The following is a 20589-nucleotide window of genomic DNA, read 5'->3' as shown; positions in this document are numbered from 1 at the left end:
CCGCTAACTGGAAAATTTCACCTTTGTTTTGTGATATCCAAAAACCTTTAAAATTAGTGGCTATCATCATCAAATTTAGCTATCTTTCACTACACATATTTGGCTATGCGTCATGAGCTTGGTGGCTAACAATAAGTTGTTCCATTAAATTTTATCTTGCTTCTATTGCCCACTTAGATAATTAAGCCTGAATTGTATTAGTTATTTATTATACTTATGTCTATTTCTTGTACATGCTTAAGGCTTATCAAAGTTCTGAGTAAATAAATTCCCACATATACTTAAGCCTTATTAAGGGCTGCCGCTAGATATCTTACTGCCTGATGCAGTCTATGTGGGTCCTAAATTCTGCACCTCGGTGCGGCCATATGAGCACTGCTGCTGGTCTTGGATATATGTGAATACCAAATCAGTTATTCTTAATTCAAATAGCCCTGAATGTAATCTTTGGGTCTATAAGTATCATCAATAAAATCTATTTTTAGCATATGGAAAGAAATTTTTGGTAAATTTTTCCTCGTCAACATTTTTTAGTGCATTTAACTTAAATCTGCAATCATCGCCAAGCATAATGCCAACATAAAAAGTTACCATACTTCTTTATTATTCAACTACTAAAATAAAAAATTGCTTAGGCATCGCTACATGAGTCATTACTCAAGTTATCATGTTTTGATAAATATGTGGTGATGAAAGCAAAGTATAAAATAGTGATTCGCCAGGTTGGCATCAGATCAATGTTGTATCTATGTGGAATGTTTCGGTTTGAGATACACAGCAACGGAGCCAAATTACTGATCTACAATTTTATGCTAAAATGATTGTTTCTTCAATAACAATTTATTTTATTTAGTGTTGAAGTGAAATTAACAATTGAGACTCTCCAGATGTTTTATCGTGCTCGGAAGGGGGGGTTCAATGCCCATGCGTAAAGCCTACCAGGAAAACATTGTTGGTGGTTTTGAGGTCTGGATTTTAGATCATTCCGATTAAGCCTTTGCGGCACAGTGTGTCCGGTCTGGACACACCTAAAAATGTTCTTCTGTACGCACAGAAAAATTGAGTGAAAAAGAATTTATAGGTTACTCTGAATCTTCTTTATTTATAGTAGGTGGCAGCTCAACACAAACTAGTCCACATATTTTAGCCATGTTTATTTTTTTAAGACCCTCATTTTTCAAAGAAATCTTCCAGATTTTTTCTAGGGTATAAAAGGAATTGTTTGAAAAGAAATGTCCATGTTATTTTTTTGGCTGTTTTCTAATCTCTTTATTCTATATTAGTTTTAAATTTTTACCTTGAAGTCTTGCCTAAAATCCAGCGGTCAACCCTAGGTGTGCCCAGACTGGGCTCACTGATAATCTAGGACAGCTGAGAGTCTATATTCTTTGTTTCTCCATGTCTCATCGTTCAGTTCATTGACAACAATGCTCATTTCAGCACTCTTTTTGAAGCTCTATTCAATCAGTGTGCCACTTTGGGCATACCCACAGAATTAAAACCATAAGTTCTATCTTCACAAAATTTTACCTATGTACTCCTCTAAGCCTAATTAGACTGCCTACCCTTTTTTTTTTTTTTTTTTAATTATTTTTTATATATATATCAAATCTCCGACTTAAAAGGTAGCATGCCAGAAAGGGTTAATGGACGTCCAGAGTTTAGACTTTCTACTGTATTTTAGATAACATTATTGTTAAGCACTCGGATGTTTGTTTTTCAAAAAAATTGCTTTAATTTCTAATTTTTTGATGTTATACTTTGCAGAGATATGATGTATAAAGGTGATTTGAAATTTGAGAAAAGGACTGTTTCTGCACAAGCTGAAGGGGGTGTTCATGGACTTCATTCGTAAGTGATTTATTTATTTTTTCTTAGCTGTAATAATCCATTAGAAATGTACTGATTTTCCATTTTAAGTTTTCAACAATGTATAAATGATGGACAATTTTATAAAAGCAAGTTGAAATTTAAATGTTGTGAAATTTTAAGCATAATTTTAATATGGAAAATAATATATGTGTTTTTGATGTTAAGTTTTATTCACACCATTTCATGTAATTTCATTGTTCATAATTATCTGATTTACATTTAATGAATTATTGACAACTGAATAGTCTTTGCTCCTTAACATATTTTCACCTCCATGCCAAATTCTTAATAAGCAAAATTATTGCTTTAACATAACATGTTTGCTACCAGTCGCATGTTAGTGCATGATTTGGTGATGTCAATCTTATATAAGCTGCACACTAGCGCATAGTGATGTATATGTTAACACTTCTTTTTTTCATATTTGTCAACTTTGTATCTTAGTTTTGTAGTTGTATAGAACAGTAGTAAATGCGGTAAATTTGACTTTACCCCCCCTTGTTTTGGTTTTACATTTTTTCATGTAATATTTGTTCAAAATTTTCCAGCAGTTATATGTAAATAACAGTTTAAGAGGGCTTTTTGATCTCACACAAGGAAAATCAAGAGGTTCTTAAAAATAAACAACATGCAGAATATTTGACTCTGCCAGTTTGTCATAATTCAGTTTCTGAAGTGAAAAATATGTCTCTTATCCAAATGATTCTGAATTTTTGGAAAATCATATACAAGTAGAAAAAAATGCAGAAATTTCAACACAAACAGCAAACAGCTTAGATAGGGAAGTATAAATATTTAACATGAGTTTGGTTTTGAGTAAAACTCTGTTATGTTCATGTGATAAAATAATGACTCAGTAATTGTACAGGTGTATATTAATCAGTCATCAACAATACAAACTGTACATGTATGTATATGTGTATTACATATAACATAATTGTTTAATGCAAAATGAAAATTTATAAGTTAGTGCTTTAAAATATATATTTAATAAAATGAATATGCAAAGTGTTTACACTTTTCTCAAATTAGTGATTTTTTGTAGATTACTGACTTAAGTATGGAGAGGGAAGTTTATAATTGAAAAAACAATGATTAGTTAATCAAATCTTCAATCTTTTACTTAATTCATGTATATGCATATATTATATACTTGATATTTTGAGAGCTTTTATTTTTCGTGATTCTAAAGCTTATTTTTCAAAGTTATGACATGTAATCTAAAATTCAAAAGACTTTTGTTATACATGTTATTTAGGCTCATTACTAAATCATTGAGAACTGAAGCAGGAAATAACTTGAGTATGAGAGATAATGTTTATTAATTTCAGAAACAGTAAATTTAAAATTAAGACTGTTTAAAACAATTGCAGATAACTTTGTCTTGTGGGCAGATTAGTAAAACAACCTTTTACATGCTCCTCTAGTTCATTACAGACTGAATCTCGGAAAAGAGTAGAAAAGCACCAAATTTGGCTGAAAGTGCTGTTTTTATATTTCTTTAATAACATGTATCAAGTTTTATTATGCAAAATCGCAGATTCTAGTAACTTAAAAGGAGGGGAAGAAAAGGGATAAAATATATTGAAACTGTCATCTTTTACAGTTTTATGCACATTATCTAATGTAGTTGAAAGTTCATGTGCTCCAATCTCATAAAAGTATATTCCTCGCTTCTTCTTTCTCTTAATATCTGAAAATTTTAAATTTCCATCATGACATCAGCCTTGAACAGCATTCTGTCTGATAGCACAATGAAAGAACTTCAATGGTATTGAACTCTCTCACTTTCTTTGATTTGGTAATCTTTTTGCACCAGATGATGTTCTACAATATCTGTGTTGTATGTCCCTGCCTTTTCAGGAACTGTATGTTACAGCACAGTTATCTGTGCTGTGGTGGTGGTAAGGTGATGAAGATGGTATCCAGAGCAATCATATGTGGAAAATATATGCTTGTATTAGGATATAGCTATCTTATTTACTCACAGAAAAAGCTCATTTAGTGCAATGTTGCTAGAAGTTTTGCTATTAGAGTAGCAGGAGAAAAATCACAAAAAGTAGCACATAGCATCAGAGATCAGGTGATTTGGGGAGATATCATTGTTAAATGTGTTCTCATGACCTAAGACATCATCACAAATTTGGTCTCTTTGGTTCTGTAAGTTAGACTTTGATTCTTAGTCGTTTTAATTAGCTATCTTATTTTTGACAAAATTAAAAATATATATATATATATATATATATTGCTAACTATCCATTCATTTCTTAGTTTTAATTTATGCTTTTATTTTTAAATGAATTTGTTCATATCCATTGTAAGTACTACCTCACATTTGGAATGCTAATGCTTTTATGCTAATATTATTGAGTTTGTAGTTCTTTTTTCAATTCATTATTTTTTGCTTTAATTGTTAAAGCTTTTCAACAAGTTTGCCATTTTGCTTGCTTGACTTATTTAACTTCATCAGATTCTGATTTCTAATAAAATCTCCATTCTTTCAATGGTAAATTTCTGTTGCTAATTAGAAAATCATTTTGCTTTGATTTTTTAGTCATATCAATTGTTTAGTTCTTAGCAATATTATAATCAGGAAATTCAGGATTTCATTTATCTGTTTGAGTGCCTAGTATATGGCATTCAGGCTATTAATCGCTTCATTATTACCTTGGAATTCGGGGAAAAGTGGCTTAAAAGCAAAACTGATAAAGTAATAAAACCATCAATATTAGTATTAAGGTTTATAACTGATTTACACTGTTTTATAGTTCCCTTTTATTACTGTTGTTTTCGTGAAATTCCATGAGTAATTTTAATGAGTAATCCATGAGTAAATTTTTAAATGTCCTATTCATTTTCTTATTCTCTTATCCTCTTATTTTTTAAATATCTGAGCTACATATATGTGTGGGTGGGGAGGGTACAAAGCAAACACAGCAGATATCTTTTGCATCCTCTGACATCTTTATTTGAAGCGTGGAATCATTGGCAAATTTTAAAGAATAAACAAAGCAATCAACCAAACATATAAAAAACCAGCAACTGGAGCTGAAAACAGTTTGCACCTGTTCTGTGATCTCAGGCTTACCAGATACAAACTTCTATTTAAGCCTAAAAAATTTTTTATTTATCTAGTTATTGTAAAATAGTTTTAATAAATTATTTTAACATTACTATGTGTGCATTTTACAGTGTATTAAAACATTTCAAAGTCTGAAAAAGTAACACGAGAAATGATGAAGTTTGAAAAATTTCACAAAATCACAGAGACATAGATTTTAGTCACATAAGTTTGTCAAAAGCAGCAAATTTGTGAAAAATTATACGAGCTATCAACTCAGATTTAGCATCCAGCGTAGGAACATGCTTTACAGACAATAAAGCAATCAATAAGCAATAGTCGATGAAGTTACTCGATAAAGCAATAGGATACAAAGACAAATAAAAAGTCCAACAAAAACTAAGGCTTTTCCAACTCTAGCAATATATGATTACCATCATTGTAATGTATTGGACGTGATGCAAATTGCACATTGAAAGCTGTACTCCTTTCCTGTACATCTCTACAAAAGGCTCATTCATATCGAAGCCAGTCTTCATTCTTATATCCAGTTTGTTGCTATCTTTCACAGATGTGTTAAGTTTCATTTGTAGTTCACAAACTTAGCTCTGTCTTACTTGCAGACAGAAAAGGTAAGGTCTATTTAGCACCCATGTATACATTTGAGAGGATTTTGTGTATGCTTTTAGTCCAGTTGTTAAAGTATTTATGTATGAACTAAAAGGTGTGTGGTTTGATACTCACTGATACAAACTAATGCCTCCAGCTGTCAGATATATATATTATGCACTTCAGTGTGGTGGAAATACAGATAACAGAAGTTCTGTAAGACAGCTCATGAGATGCATTGTTTTTCAAATGGCTGGACATTCAAATATTCATTGAAAATGGCATATACTTATCAGTCACATAGCTGTCTAACCCAACAGCGGCCATCCACTAAACACTAGTAGTATTGTCTATGGTTTGAGTGTTGGTGAATAGGCTAGTTCCATGTTTTTTTTTTTTTTTTTTTTTGGTAGTTTTCTACATATGTAATGTGTATACAAACCAGTTTTTCTTAAAAAATCCTCCACAAAGGCATCCACCCTCTTAGGCAGATAGCCTTTGAGAGCTTTGTCATAATCAGTTAAACCAAACCATATAGCTCTGTTATCACTGAGCTGAGAACATTGTTCAAGATGCATCACAGAGTTGACCAATTTTATATTTATGAGAATGGGAAAATTATGTTCCAGTTTTGATGAAAACCCTGAAGGAAGGATTTGAGGGTCTCTCACTCCTCTTCTCCTAACATCAAACCTCGTAAGATTTTCAACTTATTAGTATTTTAAGTGTTTCCTTGGCACACAAACATTTAACACTTACAAACATCCAGACCCCCAGGATTTAAAATCAGAGCCAACAGTATGATAGGCAGCATTGCTAATACTAGGGCTTTTCTAAAATCACCATCTAATTTGTTCTTGACTAAAAAAATCAATAAGCAAGAGTATTCTGCATTTGCTAACTCTTGTGCATTTGCATAATGATCACATATTTCAAGCTTAGAAAAAGATAAAAATGCAAAAATACAGCATTTATGAAAGATGCATATTATTGTGCATACATTTATAATTATACAAATATTTAAGGGGTTAAATTGCATTGGTTTATATTCTTTATGTTCCATTAATTGTAATAGCATATTAAAAAAATTTTAAAATTGTACATGATATTTTTCATATGCAAACCTGAAATATTCTTTCACAATTCTTTTATAAAAGTATATATATATATTTTTCCAGCTATGAGAAGAAATTATTTTAACCGTGGCAAGCTAAGAAGATATGAAATCATACTCAAAAAATGCAATTGTGTTGGGATCAAGTATTTTGTATAATTTTACCAAAGTGCTGTTTAAAGTACAAAATAAGATCTCAGAACAGCATGCCTCACATTATTGGACTGTATGTATATATGGTCTTCATTTGCATAGTTATTCATTCTGGAAAAGCTCCCGAATTGCCATAAATCCAAAATTATTTTTTTATTCACAGTTGACTTTGCAATTAAATCGTAAGAATATTTTTAATTGCTATGTACAAAATCACAAGTGGTATGAAATTTTACAATTTTTATTTTAAAATGGAAAAGAATTTTTCATTTATATACTCAAAAAAGTGTCAAATATACTTATAACAATATTTAAAGATTTTCAGTTTTTTTTTTTTTTTATTTTTTTTATTATTATTTCCTAACTTCAAACTGCAGTTTTTACAGTCTTCAGAAAGAATATGAATGAATGTGAAACTGTTGAATGAGCTTATTTTGTGATATTTTAATATTTGGTTCAATATTGTATTTGATGAAATTACCATAGATTACTACCATAGTAACGTGAATGTATTTTAGCTTTTATATAACTTGTCTGTCACATTTCATTTTGATTGTTATAGGACAAAATAGAGAAGTATTTATAGAATTTGTTCACACTTTGTGATAATAAAACCATACAGCTTGATATTGTTTAATGTTTCTTTCATTTATATTACTGTATGCATTAAGAACATTTCTGATGTATAAGTACTTCGTTGATTATGGGATTACATCCTGATAAATTCCATCAATTAAATCTAATCAAGCATCTAATAGATCTAGTATTCAGAAATTTATAATTTAGTGGAATCTACATTAAGGCATGCGTATTGTGAGTATAAGGGTTCATATTTTGGCAAATGATTTATTATTACTGAAAATTAGAGTAAGGGTGAGTTTCAAAACACTACAAATGTCTAAGGATGTATGACTGTACAAAAATGACTTATCCATACAATGTGTCCACCAAGTTTTTAGGCTAATTTAATAAAAAGTAGAAATATGCAAGACTTACCAAAGCTGTGGTTCATCTTTATTATATACACTTAATGGCACAAACCACTACTACTCGCTGCTGAGCAGGCTCCTGACCAGGCTCTGAGAGGGTTATCAGTTACTCATCAGAGTAGATCTTATTTATTATTTTTCTAAAAAAAAAAAAAAAAAATAAATAAATATTGTGAACAAACAAGGCTCTTGAACAGCTTATATGCTTTCAATGTAGAGACATCTGGTGTTTTACAAATGAGCAGAGTATTGTATAATTTAAGGTGAAGACAATTTATATACAATATAAATTCATAATTCAGTGCCTAATTTTATCATCCAGGTTAGACATACTTCTGGGTTACACAATATATTTATTAAAGTTAAGAGTGAAATGTTACTAGAGTAAATACGCTATTGTAGACATTGATGTGCAACCAGAGTCCAATTAAATATAAAAATAAGGGAAATTTATTCACAAAATACAAATAGGATTGATTCTGAATCATACACAAAAATCATACACTAATGACTTTCCTTCTATTATTTCCTCAAGGAGTAATATATTTGTGATTACCATTTGTCATTGCAATTTTTTGATTTTGCACAGTGAAAGGGCCAATTTTCTAAAACATATGCATACACAAAAGCACAAGGACAGTATGAGTTTTATTGGGATAAACAAAAAATTAGTTTTTGCCATGGAAACAAAAGACCAAAAAGTTATTAATGCAGAATGTACTGTTTGCATTAAAAAGGCCCGGTGGCGCAGTGCCTAGTGCATCGCGCAACAGCACCACAGGTCTGGGGTTCGATTCCCGTGCTAAGCAATCTCGACTTAGCCTTTCATCTCTTGATTTCCATCACTTGGGTCCACAAAATGAGTACCTGATGCAAAAGCAAAGTTTAAAGTTATAGAAAACATTTAGCAGAAATAGCAATAGAAGCTCCCAGATTATGTACTGTGCAGACATAGATGGCAAAAATTTTAAACTTAACCAATTTATTAACAATATATATAGAAATAAAAATACAATAAATAAATTTGATCAATACCAGAAACTTAAAGTTAAGAATGCAACATAATCAATGTAAAAAAAAAATTACACTCAGTTAACTATTCATTAACTCCAGGGGTTTTTCCTTTAAAGAATATTACACTATTAATGATACAGTAAATATATTACCTGTTCTATGAATACTGGCATTCAATTATTCGTGAAAAACACAGAACAAAATAGAGAAGTATTTATAGAATTTGGACATAATAATAATGAACATAATTTGAATAGAATTAGAACGCGATTAATTTGAATTTCACTTGACTAAAAAATAGGTCTATGCTTTTGGCCAAGAAGGCACCTGAAAAATTAAATCTTGAATATACTTGAATTGGTAAATGCCGCTGACTGCAGTTGCTCACGGGAAAAACACAGCTTGGAAAAACATCACCTCTAGACCTTAAAAACACTTGTATTAATGATGCTGCCTTCAGCAGTTGCTCACCGGAAATCACAACTTGAGATTTATCGGCGCTGAACCATGGAACAGGATGCTGCCCACAGCAGTTGCTCATATCATCGGCGCTTTGCAGAATCCAGGAAAAACCAACATGGCCCGGAACCACGGTACTTGTCGCTGGATGACACGCATCGCAATAACGTCTTCCAATGAGCGCTGGAACAGCACACGAGGAGCAATGAAAACAAACAAGAAGGACTAAGCCAGAGCGATGCGAGATACTTATACATGAAGTAGACATGACGTCATCTCACGGCAGCCAATCAGCTGTCTACACGACTCATCTTTCCAGATGACGTAACTTTGAGTTCCGTTTTTGCATCTTAATTAGGCTGGAACAGTCCGTTCGTAATACAAATAGTGGCAGTGAAAAAGAAGTAGAAATAATTGCTATATCCCTTTAAAATAAAAACTAAACCTCGTGTAAAAGTTAGAACAAATGTGTTCATCCAAATCACGTGTCCCAGACACTCTCTCTTTCATATGTCAGGCCTATTGCTAGTATTCCAGATAAGACTTGCATTGCTGCCATTAGTATGGTTTGATAAGGTTTACAGATCATTAAGAATAAATGTAGGATCGTACAGATGCTTTCACTGCATTAAAGAGGAGATTGCACTTTATACGTTCCATTAAGTTTGTGCCCCTTATAGATTAGCCATTTCTGCTACTGTCTTATACCACAATCTAAAAGCAGTTTTGTTAATGCTCCTCATTTGAGCAATGCTCACCTACTGTTTGAGGTCCTTAATATGTGGCATCCATGAGAGCCTATTATTTATGATTAGCCTGAGGTATTTCAGTTGTTGGACAATTCTTATTTATCTTCCTTGAAGTCGGGCTGGGATATTTCTTCAGGGTGCTTTTGCTCCCAATCACCAGGGCCTAATTTTTATCAACTGATCTGTCAGTTTGTATTTCCCGGCGCAATTGGCAAAGATATTCACATAGACATTTGCTACATCATTTCTGCCTGCAACAACAAGTAGGAAGTCATCTGTGTAAGTAAAGAACCTAGTTATTTTGACGTTTTTAAAACAGTCAAATACAGAGTTGGACCAAGACAGAATCCTTGAGAGCAACACCATGTAATGGCCTTTTTGACAACATCCTTGTCTGTAGTAATATGTACCCTCTTGCCTTGAAGATAACTGTGGCCAATTTCAATTAGCATAATCTGTGGATCATGTCTGACCACCATAGCGTATCAAATTATGTCAAGCTTATGCCCTTTATGTCAAGGGCCTGTGGCTATGGTATGCATATCTAGTCTTTTATTGTGGCTAAAGTTGTTATCCTGAAAAGCCTGTTCTGTTGATTTGCTGGGTGTGAAGCCATGTTATTGTAGGTGTAAAATTTTTTGAGAGAGTATAGATAGAAATTAGGTCTAGACTGAATCCTCTCACCAGGACTTTACCATTTGCAAGAAGAAGGAAGACTGGACAATAGGATGTTCGGAGTTTTTCCATTTTTTAGAAACAAAGCCATTTTTGGTATTTTACTGTCTTTTGGAAAGTGTTTAAATTTCCATCAGGGCTTTTGAGCTCAGGAAATTTTTTGTGCAGAATCTTGATGATGGTGATGTCCATACCATCTGGGCTTGTAGCTTTCTTTGGAGAATCAGATTCATGTTAGGTTTGCTATAGTTCAGGGACATTTGGGGCTAAATTTATTGCTTCAGTCCATCACCACAAATTGAGACCCAACTTATCTCAGACTGTTGGAATGATCTTTGCCAAGTTCTTCCTAAATGTGGAGCTTACTGTGGGCATCAGATCCATTGTGAGTGTGGTAGGAAAAGAATGTGATGAGTGTATATGATTGATGAAATGGACCTTTTATCCCTATGTATCTGAAAACCCAACAGTAAAGAATATGGTACCCATGGCCCCTTAAGTTCATATTTAGCTTCAGCACTTTAGCAACCACAGGATTCTGGGCATCAGAGAATGCTCATTAATGCATTAAATGTGTCAGCATATATTATTTATGCACTTTTTCTTACAGAGTTGGAAATATATGAAGCAACACAATAAGTAGCAGTTAACTCCAAAATGAAAGCTGAGCAACTAGCATGTAATGGTTTGTTTACCTTCCATATAGTTTTCAATCATGAACGAAATTCTAACCTGATTGGCTGCTTTTGATCCATCTGTAAATGTGGGATCATAGTTTCCTGATTTATGTTTATGCACAAGAAAAGTAGGTTATAGACGACTTTAGTGTTTTTTTTTTTTTTTTTATTTTATCAAAATTCTGATCTGTGCAGAGCTTTTTCTTTCACGTAAAATCATCAGAAAATTGCACAAACAGCACTGGGCAACATTGGCATTGCGCCAGACACATACTGGGCGCACACATGGGTTGCTATTATAAATAAATTTTATAAAATCGTGGGCTGCAACATAACTGTTTTGGCAATATAATACTTTGCCTAATGAATATTTTTTCATAAATTTTCGATGGAGGTGCAGATAGCCATGCTTTCAAGAACGAGTCGCAAATACAGCGCAAATTGTTCCACCTCTCTTATCATATTTTATTCTTCCTGTGTTAAACTCGAACATGTTTAATTTGCCCCCTTGATGCGCCGTCTTTTTTTCGCTTGCAAAATTCGACAAAATAAGCTTAGAAGTAGAATATACCATGTTCTCACAATCAAAAATATGTAAATTAAGCAGTAACAACATAATAACGGACAGCGAGCTCTTAACAATGCTGTACTATTGCTAACCCATAACGAAATGCTGCAAGAATATAATAAGAGTACAAGACATCTAGAATTTGTAATTAGTCTAGGGTTTTATACTCTGTACTGAAAAATGTCCAACACTTTTAAATAAAAGTAATTTTCCATCTATTTAATTATTTTTGCCTCTGAATACATCAACTGTAGCAGAGTTTTTGAATTATGTACAACATTTCGTATTTACAGGGTAGGCGATAATTAACTACCATTCAATTGAAAACTGTTTATTACTTTTTAAATAGTTAAAGAATTTTTGTGAAAAAAAAATGCTCCTGACAATGGTAGAATTTATTACATGATATGTCATTCATGTCATTGCAGTTGTCAACGCCGGACTCTGATGCAACGTCTAACCTTGCATGAGTGCACTCAGTTCGCATCTTGGTACGATCCCGGTTCGGACGTGTGCCAGGTTAAACTACTTTCATGATATGCTTGTCTTTGTGATTCCTGAGGACTTTGAGTGAATGTTTCATCAATCAGTTGTACAATATTTGATACAGAACATACAACCATTAGTTTCAAGTGGAAATTCTTAGGGGTCTTTGCGTCAACCAAAGCAAGAGGTCCATTCGCACTTCTCCACCATGTCTGTAGTGTGCCATGGCCCGCCATAATTCATAATGGGGTACCAGCTGAGCCCACTCATGCAAGGTTATACGTTGCACCATCCACTACTGATAACAGATATCCTATACTAAATTCTCCTACTGTAAGGAACAGGTGTATTTTGTTTCATAAAAATTCTTTTGGTATTTAAAAAGTTACAACTAATTTTCAGTAGGGAGTTAGTGCTCACCCACCCTGCAGAGAGAAATTAATTTCATGTATCAGCATTCAAAGAGCATTTAAACCTGTGGTGTATTCCAAGTACTCATGTAATAATTTTTAGGAACATGGAAAACCAATAGAGTTTTTAAAAAATATATATTGTCTAGGAAAAAGTTCTGCAGTGAAACAAAAACAAGAATTCCGACATTTTACATCACCTTCAAAGTATGCACGCTAAAAAAATTATGTAGTTTCATTTTCAGCACACTATACATTTTTCTCTCAGCGCTGTATGATTTTCGTTTATAGCTTCGAAACAATGTTACAGGCTTCATAACAAAAATATTGTAGACTTTGTAATCAATAAAACAAATTTTCTGTAAAGCGTCCTTGACGTGGGCATTCACAGAAAGTTTTCATGGGTTAGGGATTGGACACTAATAAATATATCAAAAATTATATTTTAATGTTTTAACCTTAGAGGCATAACTAGATTACAGATTATAGTTTTGTTTCAATATAAAAACACATGTATTATAGAAATACTTTATATTAATCAATACAAAAAATGCATTATTTATTCGATCCCAGCGGGGCCATACGTCATTCTCCAGCGAACCACCCTGGATGTGGTATTTCTGTCTTTAAATATCGTAGAACTAGAATAGAAATTTAAATTCACGTAACTTTAAAAATGTTTAAATACAATTACAAACATTTTCATAAAATTACTAAACTTCTGATTGAAGGATCTGCAGCTGAATGATCGTCAGCACAATGCACATTTGATATTGGCCTCGTTAGGCTTAGCTTTGTTACAAATTAAAATGCTTATAACTTACGAAAGACACTGTGCAAATGTATTTAAATAATCAAAATAGAAATTAAAATGCTTTAACTACACAATACAATCAGATTTGGCATAAAGCATTTATTAAATACACAAGAAAAAATAAAAACATTAGAGCTTAACAGTTTCCAGACTACGCTCATCGTCATGCGATGAGCTGTAAACGAGAAAACAAAGAACTTCAAAAGTAAGATCACCAACTATTTGCACTTGACAAGGCACCAGAGAGGTTGGAATTCGCCATGCTCTGTTTGCAAGTCACTCCCGTTTAAATACATTTCATGTATCGGTACCATAAGCTTTCTATACTTTACCAGAAAAAAATAAAACATTTCAAGATGAAAACATGGCATCCTACTAGTCATCAAAAATACAGGCGAGACTCGGACACTCATGTTCATAAGATTAGTGCTTTGAACAATTCAGTCCTCCAGCCTGCCTTTTAAATTCATTTCGTTCTTATGGCAAGGTTAAAATTTTATAACGAAGCAGAAAATTTTCGAAATTCAAAAAACATGCAATCCTATCATTCTTCGATAGCGCCAGCCAGATTCGAAATAGCGAGCTCATTTTATAAGATAGACGCCGTAACTATCTGGGCCACGGTGCATCCATTCGCTTTATCCGAAAAGTTAAAAATATTTTTATCACTTTAATATTAGTGCTTTGAACAATTCAGTCCTCCAGCCTACCTTTTAAATTCATTTCATTCTTATGGCAAAGTTAAAATTTTATAACGAAGCAGAAAATTTTCGAAACTCAAAAAACATGCAATCCTATCATTCTTCGATAGCGCCAGCCAGATTCGAAATAGCGAGCTCATTTTATAAGATAGACGCCGTAACTATCTGGGCCACGGTGCATCCACTCGCTTTATCCGGCAAGTTAAAAATATTTTTATCACTTTAATATTAGTGCTTTGAACAATTCAGTCCTCCAGCCTGTCTTTTAAATTCATTTCATTCTTATGGCAAGGTTAAAATTTTATAACGAAGCAAAAAATTTTCGAAACTCAAAAAACATGCAATCCTATCATTCTTCGATAGCGCCAGCCAGATTCGAAATAGCGAGCTCATTTCATAAGATAGACGCCGTAACTATCTGGGCCACGGTGCATCCACTCGCTTTATCCGGGAAGTTAAAAATATTTTTATCACTTTAATATGACAAGGTCATAAAACGTCTCCAAGTTGAAAAGAATATGTACGCCTACCACACGTCAAAGTTATAGGCGAAATTCCAACTCGCGATCTCATGTTTACGAGAGAGACGCTTTAACCAACTGATAAATTCATTTCATGTATCCTTACGGAGAGTATAAATAACTTTATTATTTTATGGCGAAACAGTAAAACGTTTCTAAACTGATAAAAACACACAATCCTATATTATTCTTCGAAGGCCTCGGCCAAATTCGAATTCATGAGCTCCTGTTTATAAGATAGGCTCTTTAACCTATTAAGCTACTCGCCTCCAGTGGGTCTTTAACGCAAGATAAAAATATTTTTGTGATTTTATGACGTGGCAATTGAATGATTTTTTTTCCAATGGCAGATTGTAAACAATTAATTACAAATGTAACCCAGTTCATTAATCTATATATGGCCGAATGTGGTGGTCTCTTAATTATGGAGGCACCTAATAAGTGGGCCACCATCACCTTTTCTATGAAGGGGACGGACAGTTACAGCTATGCCTTCTCCGGGAATCGAACCCAGGTCCTTCGGCATCGTAGTCAGCTTCCCCGACCACTATACCGACTGGCGGCGGCAATTGAACGATTGTGATTTAAAGAAATGTGTAATCCAAGCACACAGAAAAGAGCACTGACGAAATTTGAAAGAGCTTTTATCTTCTGTTTACCTGACAGACGCTTAAACCATCTGAGAACAACGCCTCAAAATATAAAAAGTTTGTGAAGTTAAAGTATACAATTCTACCATTCGAACTATTTACTAGACAGGGTTTTAACCAAATGAGTCATGGCGCTTTCAGTCGATCTTTTAAATTTATTTCATATGCCCCTATGGTAAAGTATAAAATAATTTTATAGTTTTATGAAAAGACAATAAAATGATACAAACTGTAAAAGCATACAATCCTGCCATTCTTCGAAGACGTCGGCCAGATTTTAACTCGTACACTCTTGTTTGTAAGATAGCCGATTTAACTATCTAACCCACGGCGCTCTTCTCAGCCTTTACGCAATGTAAAAATATTTTTATCATTTTATGACGAGGCAATAAAACGTTTTTAAACTGAAAAAAGTATTTAATCAACTACACGCCAATCGCATCGGTGAGATTCGAACATGTGATCTGCTCTTTAACGAAACAGGCGTTTTAACCAATTAAGCAATCGTGTCTCCCGCACGGATTTTATGACAGGTGAACATATTTTGATCATTTTATAATTAGGTAATAAAATGTTTCCAAGCTTACAAAAGATACGTACTCTAACCACATGGCAAAGGCACCGGCGAGATTCGAACTCGCGATCTCCTGTTTACTAGACAGGCGCTTTAACCAACTAAGCCACGGCGCCCACAGTCAGATTTTAAAATTTTCTTTATATATTAGTACGAGAAGCTTAGCATATTTTTTACTTCAGAAAAATGCAGTCAAACCAGTAAGCAGAAATGAAAGAAACATATCAATGTCGCAAATTTTTTAGCAATGATATTAATGTCATACACAGCCCAATTTTTTTTTTTCGCTTTTTATATTATAGTCACTTGGATATTAAACAGCAAATTTCCTCTGAAATGTTTGATTTATCCACTTCATATTCCATCTTCTTTCATCTGCAAAATAAGGCCAAACACACCACAATTTTAATACGCTGTGATTTTATGAGCACGAAATTAAACTAATACAACTAAGCAATAATAACGCACTAATAGACAACTAACTCTTAGCAATTTTTTTTATTGATAACCCATAATAAAACTGTAAGAACGTACCGCCGACTTAACAAAAAGCTTTCAAGACGAGGGTTACAAGAAGTCTGGAATTTGTTATTTGTTATTATAATTGAAAAATATATGACAATTTTAAATAAAATTTATTTTTCCACAATAAGTTTTGCCTCTAAATGCATCTGCTTAACCAGCAAAGTTTCATTCAACTGTAAATAATATTTGTCATTCAGAAAAATATCAATCAAAATTAAACGAGCATTTAAGCTCGAAAGTAAATTCCAGGTCATTATAAAGTGATTTTTAGGAACATATAAAATAAAAAAGAGAATTTCCAAGAAAAATATCATGTAGTCACAAGAATCCCAACACATCACGTCTCTTTCAGAGTAAACATGCTACGAAAAGTAGGTAGTCTAATTCTCAATATATTGTGTATTTTGCATCAGTGCTATATGGTTTCCTATTATTCCTTCATACCAACTCTTCTCTATCATACAGGCTTGTACAACAAGATGTTGTAGCCTTTCTAATTAATAAAATTTTTCATAAAACGCGGTCTTGGATACAAGCGTTCGAAGAAAGTTTGTAGGGGAAGGGGATTGAAGACTTATAAATACATAATTTTTTTAAAAAACTTTTTAATTTCGGGGAGGATAACTAGATTTTAGAATATAGTTTTGCCTCAATATAAATCAATATCAATCAATGTATTTACAAAATCCCAATGGGCCATAGGTTCATTCCACCTCAAAGGTCTTGCAATTTCTCTTTTTTTAATTGAATTTTATCTGAATTTTTGGTATAGTTTAGTTGAACATGCGCAAAGAACTCAAGGGCTATCTGTCTAAGGATTTGTGGAGGTATTTCTAATGGAAATGAGCTCGTAAACACGTTACACACGGAGAAAAACATAAAAATTCTATTTACTTATCCGTTCGCCTGGAATCGAACCCAGTTCGGAATTATCAATATTCAGCGATTTTACTGCTTCGGATGCTGTTGGGCTATTAAATATAGTAGCCCTGCAATATAAATTTAAAATCGCATAACTTTAAAAATATTTAATTATTATTACAAACATTATCTTTAAAATTACGAAGCTTTGCACCGAATGGTCTGCTGCTAAGCGTCTTCCGCCAAGGTGCTCAGTTGAAATTAGCCCCTTTAGGATTAACTTTATGGCAAATTACAATGTTTATAATTTACAAAGAACTCTGTTCAAATGCATTAAAATAATCAAAATAGACTCCACAGTGCTTTAACTATCAAATTTAGCATAAAATATTCGTGAAAAGCACTAGGGAAAAGGAAAAAATATTAGAGCTCACCAACTTCGAGACTACCCTCATCGTCATGAGTAGAATGCTAAACAATCCAACAAAAGAACTTCAAAAGTAACATCAACAACTAATTCTACTCGACAAAACGCCAGCGAGATTGCAGAACGCCATTTTCTGTTTGCAAGCATCGGTTTTCATTTCAAATGCATTTTATATATAAATATCGTAAGTTTTCTGTATTTTACTACAAGTCAATAGAAGGGTTTCACGAGGAAAGCACGGAATCCTACTGCTTGTCGAAAGGACATGCAAGATTCGAAGACATGGCTCTTTCTGTTTATAAGAGAAGTGCTTTAACCAACTCGGCTACGGAACCTCCTATCGAGCAGGCTAGATTCCAAATACCGAACTTCTGTTCATATGATAGGCGCTTTAACTTTCTCAGTGACGGTGCCTCAACTCGCTTTTTTTATTTCTGCATCCACTCGCAATATAAAAATATATTTATCATTTTATGACGAGACAATAAAATGTTTCCAAACTATAAAAAAAAAGTATGAAAGCAAAAAACACTTCAAAAGCCGTCCGTGCTGATTTTCAGATATAAAACAATGCGAAAAGATGTTCATGGCAAGGGTTCATGTAATGACAAGGATAGATCAGAATGAGCTGAAGATACGGTTTGAGGAAGTCTGCAGCAGAAAATCAAGTAGATTGTTACGTAAACCTGTTGGTGCTTAATGAGTTCAAGGCATATATAGCAGATGCAATTTTTTCTCTAGGTCTTTTGATAAAACATTGCTGCAGCCAACTAATAAACTTGCCGTCATACCTGGAAGCTTAAAATCCTAGCCCTAGTCTCTTCATGTTAACGTTAACAAACTTTTATAAGCTGCCGTGATAAAGGAATGGATGATGAAGTTTTCTGTGGACAATTTGACACCAACAAGGAAACTGAAAAAGTCAACTATAGGGGAAGTTTGTATCAAGGTAAAAATGTCCTGGAATAACATAAAGATTGAGATTGTTGTCAAATCATTTAAGAAGTGTGGCATCTCAAGGCAATATATGAAAACAGTGATTAGTGATCTGTCATCAGACACAGATGAAGTCCAGCTAATGGATGAGAATTCTTCCAATGCTGACGAGTTGCATAATAAATAAAAGTCGATTTCGATAACTTTATGTAATAAGGTTTTTCCTGTTAAATTGTAATCCAGAATCGCAATAGAAAATAGTCCGTCAACCAAATATTTCTTTTGTTTTTTAATTTTTGGGTCCCAAAATGAAAGTGCATAATATACAAGTGGAAATACGGTAATAAGAAGGGATTTTACCTTTCTAGTTGGAAAGCCAGACAAAATACCACCACAACGCTAGGCTAATTAATAAATATTATAGCTTAAGCTATAATATTTATTAATTAAGAATACGAATTAATTAAGAATAATAATAATATTTATTAATTAAGAATAATTATTTATTAATTAAGAATACGGTAACTTCCATACCTGAGATGCAATAAATTAAATGAGATGCAATTAATTTGCAAAAAATTAAATAAATTCTTTTCTTAAAATTTGATGTATAATGGTTAGTACTTGATTATTGAATATAAAATGGTCGATTTTAATTTCCAAAAAAACGCGGATTTGACCCCACAACTCTAAATTTTCCATCCAAAGCCACAAGTAAATGACTTTTTTCAGATTATAATTCCAAAATGACCCTCCTGCTTTATATATTATTTTTCTTCTAAAATATATACTAGCTTAATTTTAAGATAGTTGTCTCTGTACTAAAACGTATCAATAATATTTTTGAACGTATACGTACGGCTAGGCTACCTGAAGGAAGACAGTTAAAAAAGAATAAAACGAAGGTTAGCTATTTAATAAAAGTAATTTCCAACATTATCAATCCTTTTTTGTTAACTCGCTAGAAGGTCATTTCTACCATGTTTGTAAATGTTGTAATCTTTGAAATCTTTGAACGTTTGTAATCTTTGAAAGAAATGAAATTTCCCATTGCCCGATAAACTGATTTGTTGTTTCATTTCCGAAGCATTTCTTGGACAAAAAGTGGCTCAAGTACCGAAAAAAAATGGCAATCTTTTGAGAAATGTTAGGAGAATATGAAGAGTAAGGCACAATTTCGTATCCCAGATTGTTAATTTGCTGTATGACTCACACTGCCGTTTGTTATCCGTTATCCTAAATGACGTTCGTCATGAGTTATCCTAAAGAGATATTATTCTATTCGCAGTACAATAAACAAGTAAACAGGTAAAAGTGCATGCGGCTCCAGAAACAACTCCACTACAGAATTGAACAGGTATTGCCCCAATACACTAACTAGCTAAAGTTTGAAAATTTGGATTTGACTTTCTCCTAAGAAACACTGGAGTTATACATTGGAGTTGTTACATTTAAACGTAAGAGGATAATGACAGAAAATTAGGCAAAGTTACGTAACAGCGACTGTTGAGAATACTCATTGAAGTGTTAGATTATGTAAATACAATAAAGTTGATACTTTGTAGATCATTAGACTGAAATGTTTACATTTTTATGTAAGTAGATAAACGCACGGGATTTGATTTTGCTGCTATATTGGGATGTCTGTTTCTTGTTATGCGAGGCTAGTTATTACAGGTAAGATTGTATTAAGCTCCGATGTTTTAGTTCAAAGTTCATAAATAAAGAATTACAGTGGAAATAT

The 20589-nt window shown here is 32.9% G+C and overlaps 1 protein-coding gene and 1 non-coding gene across 2 annotated transcripts in view; one reads left to right on the top strand and one right to left on the bottom strand.

Moving 5' to 3' along the window:
• ras (Inosine-5'-monophosphate dehydrogenase ras) overlaps positions 1 to 7436 on the top strand; it is a 44547-nt gene extending 37111 nt beyond the window's left edge. The window contains exons 13-14 of the mRNA XM_035362460.2: positions 1768 to 1851; positions 6721 to 7436. Coding sequence (XP_035218351.1) covers positions 1768 to 1851; positions 6721 to 6742 — 106 coding nt within the window. The 3' untranslated portion in view covers positions 6743 to 7436. The remainder of the gene's footprint in view (positions 1 to 1767; positions 1852 to 6720) is intronic.
• Positions 7437 to 16138: 8702 nt separating this feature from the next.
• Positions 16139 to 16212, bottom strand: TRNAT-AGU (transfer RNA threonine (anticodon AGU)). Its single transcript has one exon. It is a non-coding gene; the product is annotated as a tRNA-Thr (tRNA).
• Between the last annotated feature and the right edge of the window lie 4377 nt (positions 16213 to 20589).

The sequence above is a fragment of the Stegodyphus dumicola genome, chromosome 9 (assembly GCF_044657685.1).
Source record: "Stegodyphus dumicola isolate Sdum_Otavi_A_Nest chromosome 9, ASM4465768v1".
NCBI classification, from domain to species: Eukaryota; Metazoa; Arthropoda; class Arachnida; order Araneae; family Eresidae; genus Stegodyphus; species Stegodyphus dumicola.
This window is presented reverse-complemented; position numbering and strand designations above follow the sequence as displayed.